Here is a 14354-nt window from a genome sequence, read left to right as displayed (position 1 = left end):
ACGTCTTCCCCGGTGGTCTCTCCCAGTCTCGGTAGGTACATCCCCCGGTGGTCTCTCCCAGTCTCGGTAGGTACATGTCCCAGTGGCCTCGGTAGGTGCATGTTTCTCCCGGAACGCCATGTCTCCCGCTCACCCGGAAATGACCCCGTCGCACCTCCCGTGTGTCCCCGCCCCCGTGCGGGTGTCCCGGTCCCGCCCCCGGGGTGTGTAGTAGAAAGGCGCGGGCTCTCCCGTCCCCGGCTCCCCGCTCTCCCCCTCTCTCAGCCCCGGACAGGTGTGGTAGCGCTCCGCTCACCCGCAGCCATTTTGAATGTTCCAGACAAAGACTTGTCTCCCCCTCCCCCCCGCTCCTCGGATCCCTTTACCGTCCCCGGCTCGCCACCTCCGGTCCCGGACTCCCCTCACCCTCCCGCCAGGCCCCGCTCTTCCTTTTCCCTCCCCCGCTCCTCTCCTCAGCCCTCCGCACCACCAAATCCCGCTCGCAGCCATTTGCCCTCGCCTTATGTAGGGTGCCGCCGTCCAATGGGCTCCCTCGGTGGCCGTGACGTTTTGGGCCAGCCGCACAGGCGCAGTAGGTCGCTGCCCTCTTGAGTTTGAGCGGCGGAGTAAAGATGGCGGCGGGTTCGGATCTGCTGGATGATTTCTTCAACACGGACGTGGACGAGAAAGTGGTGAGCGATCTGGTGGGCTCCCTGGAGTCCGAGCTGGCGGCCGCCGCCCACCACCATCATCACCACCACCACCCGCAGCAGCCGCCACAGCCGCACCCGGGGCCCCCCGAGGTCCGCAGCCAGGCCCTCGCCAACCATGTTGCCAGCCCTGCCGGGGTAGGGGCCGCCGCCACCGCCGGGGGACAGCCGGAGGCCAAGATCGGACTCCCCCAGGACCTCCCCAAGACGGGTGAGAGGGGCGGGCTGGGCCAAGGGGGGTGCCAGGAGGGGGGGAAAGGGTGTGTGCCACCCTGGGGGGGACCCTGGAGGGGCCTCATAACCCCAGGGGGCTCTGGGGTCAGGGAACGGGGGTCTGACCGCTCTGAGGGTGACCCTGGGGGGTGACGGGGGCCCGGAGAGGGTCTGTGTGGGTATGTCACCCCGCTGTCATCTCTCTGGAGTGCCAGGGACTGTCTGCTGCCCGCCGTCACCCCATGGTGGCAAGAGCATGCCAATTATAATCTGGGTGTGCCCGGCGGGCCATGGAGGGTGCCAGGTGTGCCTGGCGGGCCATGGAGGGTGCCCGGAGGATGCCAGGTGTGGCCGGAGAGTCATGGAGGGTGTCAGATGTGCCCAGAGGATGCCAGGTGTGGCCCGGAGGGTCATGGGGGAGTGCCAGGTGTGCCCCGGAGGGTCACGGGGGGGTGCCAGGTATGTCTGGAGGGTGTCCAGAGGATGATGTGTGTCTGAAGGGTGACAGAGATTGCTTGGTGTGTCTGGAGGGTGCCAGGTGTGCCCAGCGGGTCATGGGAAGGTGCCAGGTGTGCCCAGCTGATGATGTAGGGTGCCCGGAGGGTGAAGGGGGCGATGCTAGGGGTGCAGAAGGGTGCCGGTTGTGCCTGGAGGGATATGGCATTGCTAGGGGGGCAGGAGGGTGACAACAGCATGCCCAGATGGTGACAAATGCATGTCAGCTGTGCCCAGAGGGTAAAAGGGCTTGCTGATTGTGCCCTGAGGGTGACAGAAGTAAGCCCAGAGTGACAAAAGCATGCAGACTGTGCCAGGTGTGCCATGATGGTGACAGAAGCACGTTGGCTGTGCCCAGAGGGTGATGAGAGCAGGCTGACTGTGCACAAAGGGTGACGGAAGGGTTTCAAGTTTGCTTGGCGGATGTTGGCTGTGCTCTGACGATGACAGGAGCATGCCACCCACTGTACCCCGGCAATATGCTGCCATCGGCCCGGTGAGAAGCCAGCGATGTCATGTTGGCTGCAGGGCTTTGTCTGGTAAGCTTGTGATGTCTGGGTATACCTGGCACTAGTAGTGGGAAGCTCTGGTGTTTGTAAGGGTTACCCGGGGTCTGATATGTCCGCTGTTTGATTGGGAGCCCGGGTTTGTTTTAAGAAATATAGGCAAGGTCCTGGCATCGCCTGCTCTGCATGAGTGTGAAAGAAGTATGCAAGTTGTGCCAGGAGTGTGCCCTGAGGGTGACAGGGAGTATTTTTCCGGCTGTGCCCTGAGGGTGGCGGGGAGTGTTTTTCTGGCTGTGCCCTGAGGGTGGCAGGGGAGTTTGCCTTCTGCTGCACCTCAACAAGCTTGAGTGCGGCCTGCAATGTCACATTGGCTGATTGAGGTGAGTGGGCAAACTTGGCACTAGAAATGGGAAGTTCTGGCAGTCATCCGTATGAGTGGTGTTGGGTGAGGATGGCGGGTGAGTGTTTTCCGGCTGTGCCCTGGGGGGTTGCTGGGAGTATTTTCTGGCCGTTCCCTGGGGCTGGCGGAGAGTGTTTTATTTTATTTTTAATTTTTTCCCGGCTGTGCCCTGGGGGTGACGGGGGAGTTTTTTTCCGGCTGTGCCCTGGGGGTGACGGGGGAGCGTGTTCCGGCTGTGCCCTGGGGTGACAGGGGAGTGTTTTCCGGCTGTGCCCTGGGGGTGACGGGGGAGTGTTTTCCGGCTGTGCCCTGGGGGTGACGGGGGAGTGTTTTCCGGCTGTGCCCTGGGGGTGACGGGGGAGTGTTTTCCGGCTGTGCCCTGGGGGTGACGGGGGAGTGTTTTCCGGCTGTGCCCTGGGGGTGACGGGGGAGTGTTTTCCGGCTGTGCCCTGGGGGTGACGGGGGAGTGTTTTCCGGCTGTGCCCTGGGGGTGACGGGGGAGTGTTTTCCGGCTGTGCCCTGGGGGTGACGGGGGAGTGTTTTCCGGCTGTGCCCTGGGGGTGACGGGGGGAGTTTGCCTGCCGCTGCTGCACCCCAACAACAGGCTTGAGAGTGACCTGCAGTGTCACGTTGGCTGGCTGAGGCGAGTGGGCATACTTGGCACTAGAAACGGGAAGCTCTGGCAGTCATCCGTATGAGTGGTGTTGGGTGAGGGTGGCGGGGCACAGGGCCTAGAATAAAGCTCTCTCCAGCGCACTCAGTAAACCATTGCAGAGTGATAACGATGTGCCAAAAACCAATCCTAGTATGCAAAGCGACCAGAGACCTTCTATTACCTGTCCTGACATTTGCCTAGTCCTGCCTTCTGCATGCCTACTTGTGGGGTGATCCTTTGTATCCTGATAAGAGGGTGACAATTTGGCACCTTTAGTAAGGCAGACTTGTGTGATCAGGCCTGGGTATGCTTCCTAAGGTCCAGGTGACATCAGTCGTAGTGCAACTTTTCTCAGCCAGGGTTCCTCTAGTCTAGAGGTTACTACATGGTCCTTCAAGAATGAGCTATTTCTGCCTCTCAGATAGGTAACCACTGACACCAAGGATCCTTTTAGTAAGGGTTAGGTTATTCTACCCGCTGATCATATATGTGAGGCGCCTTCTCGCCGCTGACGATGCATGCGAGGCGCCTTCTCGACGCTGACGATAGCATTCTGACCATACATGTAAGGATCATTGTGCCCACCAACCAAGGAGCATTCTTCCCACTGACTATCACACTAATGTACCACAGGCTGTAGATCTAGTATTCATTAGTAGGGGTTCCCCGAGGCTAGAAAGTTATTTCAAGGGTGGTAAAAAAAAAAAAGGTTGAGAGTGGCTGTTGTAGAGGATAAGGGTCTCCATGTTCTTTCGAAAGCGTATCACAATCTCCGGTGACAGAAGGGCGTTCATGGGACATGTAGGCCTTCTAAGACCTCCTCCACCTTGGTATTCATTGTGGTGGGTTTATACAGAGGTCCCCTCTGGTGTATAGGGGCAGGCTTAGGTTACAGGTGTCATGGTTTTTATTGGTGAGAGACTTGAGTGAAGAAACAGAAGATGCTTTGGTTACCATGAAATGCAGGCAACTTCAAGGCGCACATAACCCTGATAAATATGTATGTGTCCTTTTGCTGCCTTACATTGGAGTGACTAACCTGTATTCATCTTATTTTGGGATCTGCCATGGCCTATGGCTTCCGTATGTATAGAGATTAAAGTAAGCTCAGTCGCCTCAATGGTATACATTAGTCCTTATCAAGTTCTCTCGTTAAAGACAGTTGCTTTGCAGGGTGTGCTGTTGTCACTTTTTACAGTCTCTTGTTTATAGAAAAGAAAAGACGATACATCTTTATTTCACCATATTTCTTTGTTTCCTAGGAGCAGCTGTACCTGGAGTCCAAGGAGGCGTCATTAACAACACCCGACCGCAAACAGCCCCTCAGCCGGATGGAGTTCAGTCTGCTGGATCAGAGACGGGAGGACCGCTCAGTCAGGCCAAAGCTGGGGTCCTTGGCAACATTGTAACTGCTTTGCCCAACCACGGCTCAGGTAATGGCAAACCTGCGGCCATTCAGACCATGAATGGAAATAATGTTGTTATAAATTCTCATGGACCTGGGGGACATGGAGCTCCATTTCAGGGGAACAGTAACCCGACGTCTGGTGTTAATCTTGTCAATGGCCCTGTTCCTGTCACCAAGGGCGTTGTGAACACAGCTGCCAATACAGTGATCCAGACTTCTTACCTTGCAACAACCAATGTGTCGGCCTCTGTCATCTCCTCATCTGCATCGACGGCAGCTGGACAGCCCACAGGCATGGCAGGTGTACCCACTACTGTAGCGCTGGTGAGACCTCTTGTGCATCAGGGAGTGCCAGCCACCCAGAACGGAAGCAATACTGTGATCAATTCCCCTTTGCCAGCTCCTGGTGGGGTATCTTTGCAAATGAACAGCCAGCCCAGCCCGGCACCAAGCCAGGTGATCAAATCGGAGTCCCCTAAAACTATTATTCAGACTCCTCAACAGAGTCAGCCTGCCCCTGGGAATATGGTTATTGGACAGACTATGCAAGCAGGACATCCAGGCCCTGGAGGAGCAGCTCCTGGTCCTGGCACCCCAACAGCAATGGGCAAACCTACAGTCAACACTGTGCCTCTAAGCTTGCCAAGGACTCCTACAGCACCGGTTGGTGGCATCAGGGCGACCATAAATCCACCTATGTTAGCGCCGCGTGTACCACAGCCTCCCCAGAATCCACCAAACATCCAAAACTTTCAGCTTCCTCCAGGTAAGAAACGACTGACTTTTGGTCAATATGTCTTTGAATGTTCTCATTGAGCCAGATCATTGAATGTGTATGAAGGGTCTTATGATCCAGGTCATGGAATGTATATGAAGGGTCTTATTGATCCAGGTCATGGAATGTATATGAAGGGTCTTATTGATCCAGGTCATGGAATGTGTCTGAAAGGTCTCATTGATCGAGGACATGGAATGTGTATGAAGAGTCTCAGTGGTCCATGTCATGGAATGTGTATGAAGGGGTTTCATTGGTCCAGGTCATGGAAGATGTGTGAAGGGTCTCATTGGTTCAGGTCATGGAAGGTGTGTGAAGGGTCTTATTGATCCAGGTCATAAAATGTATATGAAGGGTCTCCTTGATCCAGGTCATGCAATGTGTACGAAGGGTCTCATTGGTCCAGGTCATGCAATGTGTCTGAAGGGTCTCATTGGTCCAGGTCATGCAATGTGTACGAAGGGTCTCATTTGGTCCAGGTCATGGAATGTGTCTGAAGGGTCTCATTGGTCCAGGTCATGGAATGTGTCTGAAGGGTCTCATTGGTCCAGGTCATGGAATGTGTACGAAGGGTCTCGTTGGTCTGGGTCATGGTATATCTAGTTGGTTGGATTCAGCTGGACTTGTTCTGTAATGTCGAAGGCGTTTCCCAGCTATGTTCAAGTCCCTGGACTTAGATTATCTACACAGACCCACGGCCCCCTCCGCAAGATTGCACTATTGACATTTTATCCTGCGAAAATTCTATGTTGTATATGATCCTACTTGCATTACTACTTCATGCTTCTTTATTTTGATCCCCCTCTGTGGGTGTCCCAGTTTTTCCTATCTCCAAATCGTCACAAAAAAATGGTTGTACCAGTATATATTTCACAGCTTATCCAAGCAGCTTCTTCAGTAGTAATGCGTGTCGGGACGATACCCCAGAATTTATATTCACACAGGTAGAACAGGTGCTTCCGTCCAATCCCCGTGCAGATGGCGATTTTGTCTGAGAAGGTCCTGTGCTTAGATTGTACAATCTGCTGTACCATGGTGATTTGGATTGGGGTGGGTATCTTTCTGGCACTCATTAGAACTGATGAAGCGACTTGGAAAAGCTATGTACCATCTTCAGCATTACAAGACAAGTCCCAGCTGAAAGGTTTTGTGAATTGGGAGAGGCGTGCTGGGTGTACCCCTCCCCTTCTAGCTGTGTTTATACTACATGTGCCTGTTCATCCAACCAATCATTGTCGCCCGGCTCTGAAAGCCACTGGCTGCTCCGCAGCTTTCTATGAGGGTCACATGGGGCAGCATTTTGACAGCTTGGAAAGAGTGAGACTCGGGAGCGTTGTGTTATCTATTCGTTCTGTGCAAATACCGACCTGTGAAGAGTTCTCATCCTAGTCACCTAGAGTACCCTCAGCCCACCTTGTCCCTGGGCGCCTTCCTGCTCGGCGGGTGTACACCGGATCAACACCACTCATATTTCACGCTTCAAGGCTTGCAGTCGGTTCTATTGATCTTTTAGGTTTGTCTGTCTGATTAACCCATTCATGTTGCCGGAACCTAAAACTAACGTTCTCAAACTCGCTTTTGTAAATAGAAGTCAGAGAACTGTCAGCTTGAAAAGACAGAAGCTACTGCAGAAAAGTCACATTGTCATTTGTCATTTAGAATATTTCCCCATTAGATTTCTAACTTGGTTTGAATGCTACTTTTTACTTTTTTTTTATTTTTTTATTTTTTTTTATTTATTTATTTATTTTTTTAAATTTGTTTTTGTTTTAGTTGTGTTCTCTGATACAAATGGCATCCATATCTGTTGCATTGTGTTTTTATGTTTGTTTCCTCTTTCCTTCCCTCCTTATTTTTATTTTATTTATTTATTTTTATTCCTTGAATCTTTTAGAATTGTGTCCTGTAATAGATTCAGCTGGTATCAGTTAAACCACATTTAACTCTATATTTCTTAATCCTACTATCAATCACTTTCAAGTGGTATCAGAGCGATGATTATTTTTTTATTTTTTTATTTATTTATTTTTTTTTTCTTATTTTTTTTTTTTAGGTCATGGGTACATCTGCTTTCTCACTAAATAAAAAAATAAAAAAAATACATTATTAATCAATCGAATGCTCGATCACAGTCAGTGAAATAAGCAATCGATTAACCACCATAGATATCGGCACGATCTTACTATATACTGACTAGTGATTTTGACATGCGCTTATTAAAGAAACAGGTACAGGTCAAAATCGGTGTTTAACCCTTTTGGCTGAAGCGTGTCCAAACAATCCATCCAATAAACTTTTTTTTTTTTTAATTTTGAATCAATTCCCTGTCTCCTCCTCATCTATTTACGGATACTCCTCCATCAATAACCATATATCTTAATTGAGATACAGTGTGATGTTTTTTGTTTCCTCCAAGAAATGCCTCGATAATGGTAATTTTTCTTTTTTTTACAAATAGCGTACTTGTGTCTGGCAAAAACTTTTTCCCTTAGACCCCTTTCACACCAGGGCGTTTTTTTTTCAGGCGCTATAGCAATCCGCCCTAAAAAAAGCTGCACCATTGTCTGTAGTGTGAAAGCCCCGAGGGCTTTCGCACTACAGCGGTGCGCTGGCAGGACGTCAGGGAAAAGTCCTGCCAGCAGCTTTTTTTGGAGCGGTGTGTTTACCGCTCCTCCACTGCTGTTTCCCATTGAAATCAATGGGGCAGCGCTGTAATACCGCCGGCAAAACGCAGCTATTGCGGCGTATTGCTGGTGGTTTTAAGCCTTTCTCGGCCGCTAGCGGGGGTAAAATCGTTCTGCTATCGGTCAAAATGCGCCGCAAATCCGGCGGTAAAATGACGCTAAAAATAGCGACGTTTTACCACCCGCGCTATGGGCAGTGTGGTGTGAAAGGGGTCTAAATCATACTCGTACACTGAGTACAAGAAAGACGAGGGAAAGATCCAAAATTAGGAGGACCTAAAAATGTTACACGGGGAACAGAAGTCCTAATATTGATCTGATTTTTACCAATCTATCGTGTAATGATCTCCCTCTACGATCAGAGGGTAGTGGAGGCTGATAGAATTCTGGGACAGTCGGAATTTTTTTTTTTTTTTTTCAATATAGACCAATGTTACCCAATTATGATGTTAATGCAATTTAGAGAACGGGTGAAACTGTGAGATGGAGGGCATTCTGTGCGCTGTATCTCTTTTTCTATCACAATGCAAATGAATGCGTTCCTGGTGTATGATACTCTTTGGATGCCCTCGCTGGCGCAGTCTGTCTTCCATCTCACTCAGCCGTTCTTCCTTGATATCCTGTACACTAACAATTCTAGATACTCTCTTGAGTTGGCTCCTGGGTATGGACTTGAATACCCCGGGCGGATGAAAACTGGAGTAATGCAACAATTGGTTGCGATCTGTAGGTTTGCGATACAAGTCGCTAACAAAATGACCCTCCCGTATATACAGCAATGTGTCTAAAAAAGGGTGTAATAGTGTCAGAAATGGACATATTACATTTTAAACCCGGTACTAGAATATTCAAATAAAAATTAAACAACTACAATGATTCGCAGTCGCCCGCCCATATGCAAATTGCGTCATCAATAAATCTAAACCAAGTGACACAATTGTCTGCAAACAGTCTACAATGATATATGAATGCATTCTCAAGCATGTGCATAAACGCATTTGCATACGGCAACATTAGAACCCATCGCCATCCCAGTGCGCTGCAAATCGGTATCTTTAAACAAGAAAAAACGATCTTCCAAAACAATTGAAAGTAATTCCATAAGGAATGACACTTGCGGTGTGTCGTACAACCTGGAACCAACCAACAATCGTTCACAGGCTTCCAATCACAAAGATTGTGGGATTGCTGTGTAGAGATTAGCGACATCCCAGGTTACCAATGTCGCACCTGGAGGAAGAATTACATTTTATTTTTTATTTTTTTTTTTATCTAAAAAATCTTGTGTGTCTTTAATGTATGATGTAGTGTTAACTACCAGAGGCAAAGGCATCTATCTAGATATTTAGCAATTAGCGTCATCACCGAATTAATACTAGAAACAATCGGACGACCCGGTGGATCTAATGGGCCTTTGTGTACCTTAGGCAACACATAAAAAAATTGGGGTAATGGGAAATTCAGGGAAAATAAATGTTTCTGTATTGGCGTCTATTATACCTGCCTGTATGGCTCTCTTTACAACTTTTTTTATTCTCCCTAAAACTCGTGTAGTAGGATTATTATCCAATTGCATATACACATTACTGTCAGCTAACTGTCTTTTTATCTCTCTCTCATATTTAACGCTATCCATAACTACTATGGACCCGCCTGTGTCTGCTGGTTTAAAGTGGAAGTAAACCCTCCTATCGTTTTCAGCCAAGGAAGATGCTGACTTGGCCTCCCTTTTGATCTTTAAAGCGGGATTCCACCCTAAAGTGGAACCTCCGCTGATCGGATCCCTCCCCCCTCCGGTGTCACAATTGACACCTTTCAGGGGGGAGGGGGGTGGAGATACCTGTCAAAGACCGGTATTTTCACCCACTTCCGGGCATAGACTCCCGTGGGAGTCTACGCCATTTCCTGCCCTGCCGCGCTGTCTGCTGGGACACATACAGGTCCCAGTGACAGTGCGGAGATTTCCTATGCATGCGCAGTAGGGAACCGGGAAGTGAAGCCGATTCGCTTCACTTCCTGATTCCCTCACCTAGAATGGTGGCGGCAGCAGCCGAGGGCCGAGCGATCGATCGGCCTCGGCTGCCGGCATCGCTGGAACCCGGGACAGGTGAGTGTCCATTTATTAAAAGTCAGCAGCTGTAGTATTTATAGCTGCTGGCTTTTAATATATTTTTTTTTTTTTTGGTGGAATCCCTCTTTAACTACCATGAAGCTGCACATGTGATCAATTATGACAGCAGCCATTGGATGGGTTGACAGTTTGGTTGAGAGCACAACCAATGTGACAGCATTTCTGGCATGCCGGGAATGTAACTGTTTTTTCAAAATGTTGGCTTGATGGGTTTACTTCCGCTTTTAATAGTAATCTCCTTCCTCAGATGACTCTGATAGTGTAGTGTATTCCTCTCGATTTAAATTGTTCTGTGTATGATCTATCCTAGAACGTTCTTGTAAAAACCGTTTCACATCCATCTCGACTTTGTCAAACGGTTCAGCTGCCGGACAACTAGTAGGGGGTACAAAAGTGCTCTTATTTTTCAGTGCTAAATTAGAAATGGACAATTTCAAGGAACTGCCACTGTTTGTTGTCGGTCGAGATGCATAGAAGGTTTTTAAACGGATTTGTCTATAAAATCTATATAAATCTTGTTTCAGTCTAAATCCATCCATTTTCTCCTTAGGACAAAAATGTAACCCTTTTATTTAATACTTTCATTTCTGTAATGCTTACAGAACATGAAGAAATATTATGTACCACATTCAAGTCCTCTGTCTGTTCCTCATTCTGTTGGCATTGGCCCTTCCCGTTACCCCTCCGGTTTCTGGCACCTCTCCTCCTGCTCTTGGATGGATATATATTAGGGGTGCAACAGATCGTCACCGATCCGTGATCTGAACGAGTCGCCTCGCTTGGAACGGCACACGCCATGATCCGTGGAACGCTCCGCGGTCTCGGCCTTGGGAAAGCCTGCGGCTTCGGCCTAGCTCTGAGGCAGCGGCCATCTTTCTACACCCAGGCCGTTTACACTGTGATCGCTCCGTCAAATGACAGTGATCACTTGTAAACAAACAACGCCGGTTCCTCCTTCCCCTCTCTGTACCGATCTGTACAGTGGAGGGGAGAGATCGGTGTCAGCAGCGCCGTGGGCTGGATCTGTAGTGCCCACAGCGCTGCTCTGTGACAGCCATCCCTCCATACCCAGCCAATACTCTGCAATACCCAGCCAAACTCTGCCATACTCTGTAATGCCCAGCCAATATTACAATGGGGGAGATATATATTACAGTGGGGACTATATGGTGGTGGAATTTTCACAGGTTTTTGCAAATTCAGTTATTTGCTGATCCAAAAAATGATCCAATCTGTGAGTTTTTTGATCCATAGCACCCCTATAGGGTTATATTATCTCTCTCTCCCTCTCTCTCCCTCTCTCTCCCTCTCTCTCCCTCTCTCTCCCTCTCTCTCCCTCTCTCTCCCTCTCTCTCCCTCTCTCTCCCTCTCTCTCTCTCTCTCTCTCTCTCTCTCTCTCTCTCTCTCTCTCTCTCTCTCTCCCCCTCTCCCTCTCCCTCTCCCTCTCCCTCTCCCTCTCCCTCTCCCTCTCCCTCTCCCTCTCCCTCTCCCTCTCCCTCTCCCTCTCCCTCTCCCTCTCCCCCTCATGCTTGTAACTGTCAGCAGCATGCAATGCCCTCATAGGCATTGTAGTTCTGCAAGAGTTGGAGGGCCACAGGTTGAGCACCCACGCTCTATATCTATCTCTATTATAATCCTGGCTATTGCATGTCCCTACCAGTTTGAAGTCCGTCAGCTGCTGTCACTAGAGCAGTGATTCTCAACCAGGGTTCCTCCAGAGGTTGCTGGGGGTTCCTTCAGCATTGGGGCAATTTCTGCGCCTCAGATAAGTTCCCACCGACACCATTGATCTTTTTAGCGATCTGTAAGGAGGTAATTCTTCCCAATGACCACAAGTGTGAGGACCATTCTTCCCACTGACCATCACATCAATGTATCATGAGTTGTAGATGTCTAAAGGATGTACTAGAGGTTTATGTATTTGGTTGCTGGAGCAGTTCCTCCATACAAACGCAAAGGATGATGCGTGTTATCGGAGGTCTCGGCTGTGTTGTCCTCCTATGACATGTAGCCAGGACATCTGAGGGTTCAGATTTTATAGGAGTGTTTTTTTTATTTTTATTTTTTTTTATTTATTTTTTTTTGTTTATGATGGTTTTTAAAGTGTCCCTAAAACACTGCATGTTAATATAAAATCTCAGTCCAGCATATACAGTACTACATCACTGTCCGTTATTCAAATCTTCTATTTTCACATCCCGTTTCCTCCAAGGAGGCACGTTTTTCCTTTCACTTCTGTTTTTGTGGGTATGTATTGTATTGTATTGCAGTCAGGTGTGCGCTCTCACTATACTACAAATTCCATCCATCGTTGCATCCGATTCCACTGTGTATGTGTCTCCTTTTTTCTTTGGCTCAGACGGGTACCGCCAACATCTGTCGCTGAGCCCCTCTCAGGAGGGTGGCTACATTTCTACATAAAGTGGGACCATGTAGAGCAAATGTAGTCACCCTCATTGGGCCCCATTCGCATTGTGCAATTTCATAAGGGGACCTGTGCTTGGTTCCCCACAATTGGCTGCAGAAGTAAGCATCATTTGAAAGCAATGAGTCTGCGTTCAGGGCTGATCACTTGCAGGTCATCGCAGGTTGAGCAGCTACAGGCTGGCGGTCGTAAATGGCTGCAGTTGTTGTCGGTCTCCAGTTGCTTTCAATGGGGCGCGCTCTGTGATCGGCGAGTCTGAGACTCCCCTGATCACTGATCCGAGCAAGGGGTCGATCCCGACTCCTTATCACGTGATCAGCTGTCAGCCAATGACAGCTGATCATGTGATACAACGGAGCCGGTAATCGGCTATTATTCCTCCTCGCGCTAACAGCGCGAGGAGAAAAAAAAAGCCGATCACCGGCGGCCGTGATCGGGGCATCAGTCCCGATCACGGCCAGCCCTGCCAGTGCCCACCTGCCCCCTGCCAGTGCCACATCAATAAAAAATGTGTCCCCCCCTGTCAGTGCCACCCAGCAGTGCCCACAGTGCCACCCAGCAGTGCCCACAATCTGCCTCAACAAAGGTGCTGCACCCCAGTGCCATATATCTGTGCCCATCAGTGTCATCTACTAGTGCCCAGCGGTGCCACCTATCAGTGCCCATCTATCAGTGGTACCTATCAGTGCCCCTTAGTGCCGCCTTATCTGTGCCCATCGGTGCCGCCTTATCTGTGCCCATCGGTGCCGCCTTATCTGTGCCCATCGGTGCCGCCTTAACTGTGCCTATCAGTGCCCACCAGTGCAGCCTATCAGTGCCGCCTCATCAGCGCACTTTAATGAGGGAGAAAAATGACCTGTTTGCAAAATTTTATAACAAACTATTAAACATGAGTTTTTTTGGGTTTTTTTTTTGCATCTTTTTTTGTTTGTTTAGCAAAAAATAAAACTCCCAGCTGCAATTAAATACCACCAAAAGAAAGCTCTATTTGTGGGAAAAAAATGATAAAAATTTCATTTGGGTACAGTGTTATATGGCCGCGCAATTGTCATTCAAAGTGCATCAGCGCTGAAAGCTGAAAATTGGTCTGGGCAGGAGGGGGGTTTAAGTGCCCAGTAAGCAAGTGGTTAAAAAAAAGTGATATATTATATAACATTTGAAAGTTTGCAAATATAAGTTTTCAATTCAAAGAAATAAAGTATTCATTTTTTTTTTTCTTTTTTCTTGCAAACTTAAGTTCTATTTGCTTGCCATCAACCAATATCTCTCCTTCTCCGGATTTTGAAGTCCCTGTAGCCGTGTCCTAATAACTATCTGAAAGTAACGTGTGTTTTCTCATGCAGTCAGATCAGTTTACTTGCCAATAGAATAGGTTTGAAATTGACAGCTGCAATCTGATTGGCTGCTGTGGTCACATGGCTTCCCTTACACTTTCAAAAAATTGTCTTGGTGTTGTAAGTTGAGTGAGTAAAGGTCTGTGGTTGTAGGGTGTTGTATGTCTCCCAGGGAAGGAGCGCGGGGACTTTTTTTACTCTTTGATGGTGTGTAGATGAGTGGAGCTCGGCTGAAACACTGTTACTACTTATCTCGGCTTCATTTTGCAGAACTCTCTACATGCTGTGTGTTCCTGTGATCTGCTTTTTTTTATTTTTTATTTTCTATTTTTCTCCAGGGTTAGTCCCGGGTCAGAGCAGAAAACTTTGTGCACCCTTTTTTATTTTTTTATTTTACTGAGTCACTCTAAAACGGTGTCCTGAAACTTTTTTTTCCCATAGAGGAACCCTTTAAATAACTTTTCAGGTCACCTGGAATCCCAGCTAATGATTTTATCGCCATCTCGTGGTACATTTAGTGTGGACAGTAGCTTGCAGATATAGGATTACATAAAGGAATAATCATTGGTGTCTTTGACACCCAGGGTTGCTGTATATGACAATAAATTTTTTAGGAATAATGGTGAGAGAAAATTGTGG

General features: G+C 48.6%; 1 protein-coding gene across 1 annotated transcript in view; it reads left to right on the top strand.

Annotated features, from left to right (window-relative positions):
• Positions 1-200: 200 nt before the first annotated feature.
• The window catches only part of TAF4 (TATA-box binding protein associated factor 4), a gene marked incomplete in the record, with an annotated part of 80999 nt that continues 66845 nt past the window's right edge, over positions 201-14354 (top strand). The window contains 2 exon segments of the mRNA XM_077460272.1: positions 201-900; positions 4221-5132. Coding sequence (XP_077316398.1) covers positions 612-900; positions 4221-5132 — 1201 coding nt within the window.

Source organism: Lithobates pipiens, unplaced genomic scaffold (assembly GCF_037356315.1).
Source record: "Lithobates pipiens isolate NorthernLeopardFrog02 unplaced genomic scaffold, aLitPip1_a1.2 Scaffold_28, whole genome shotgun sequence".
NCBI lineage: Eukaryota > Metazoa > Chordata > Amphibia > Anura > Ranidae > Lithobates > Lithobates pipiens.
This window is presented reverse-complemented; position numbering and strand designations above follow the sequence as displayed.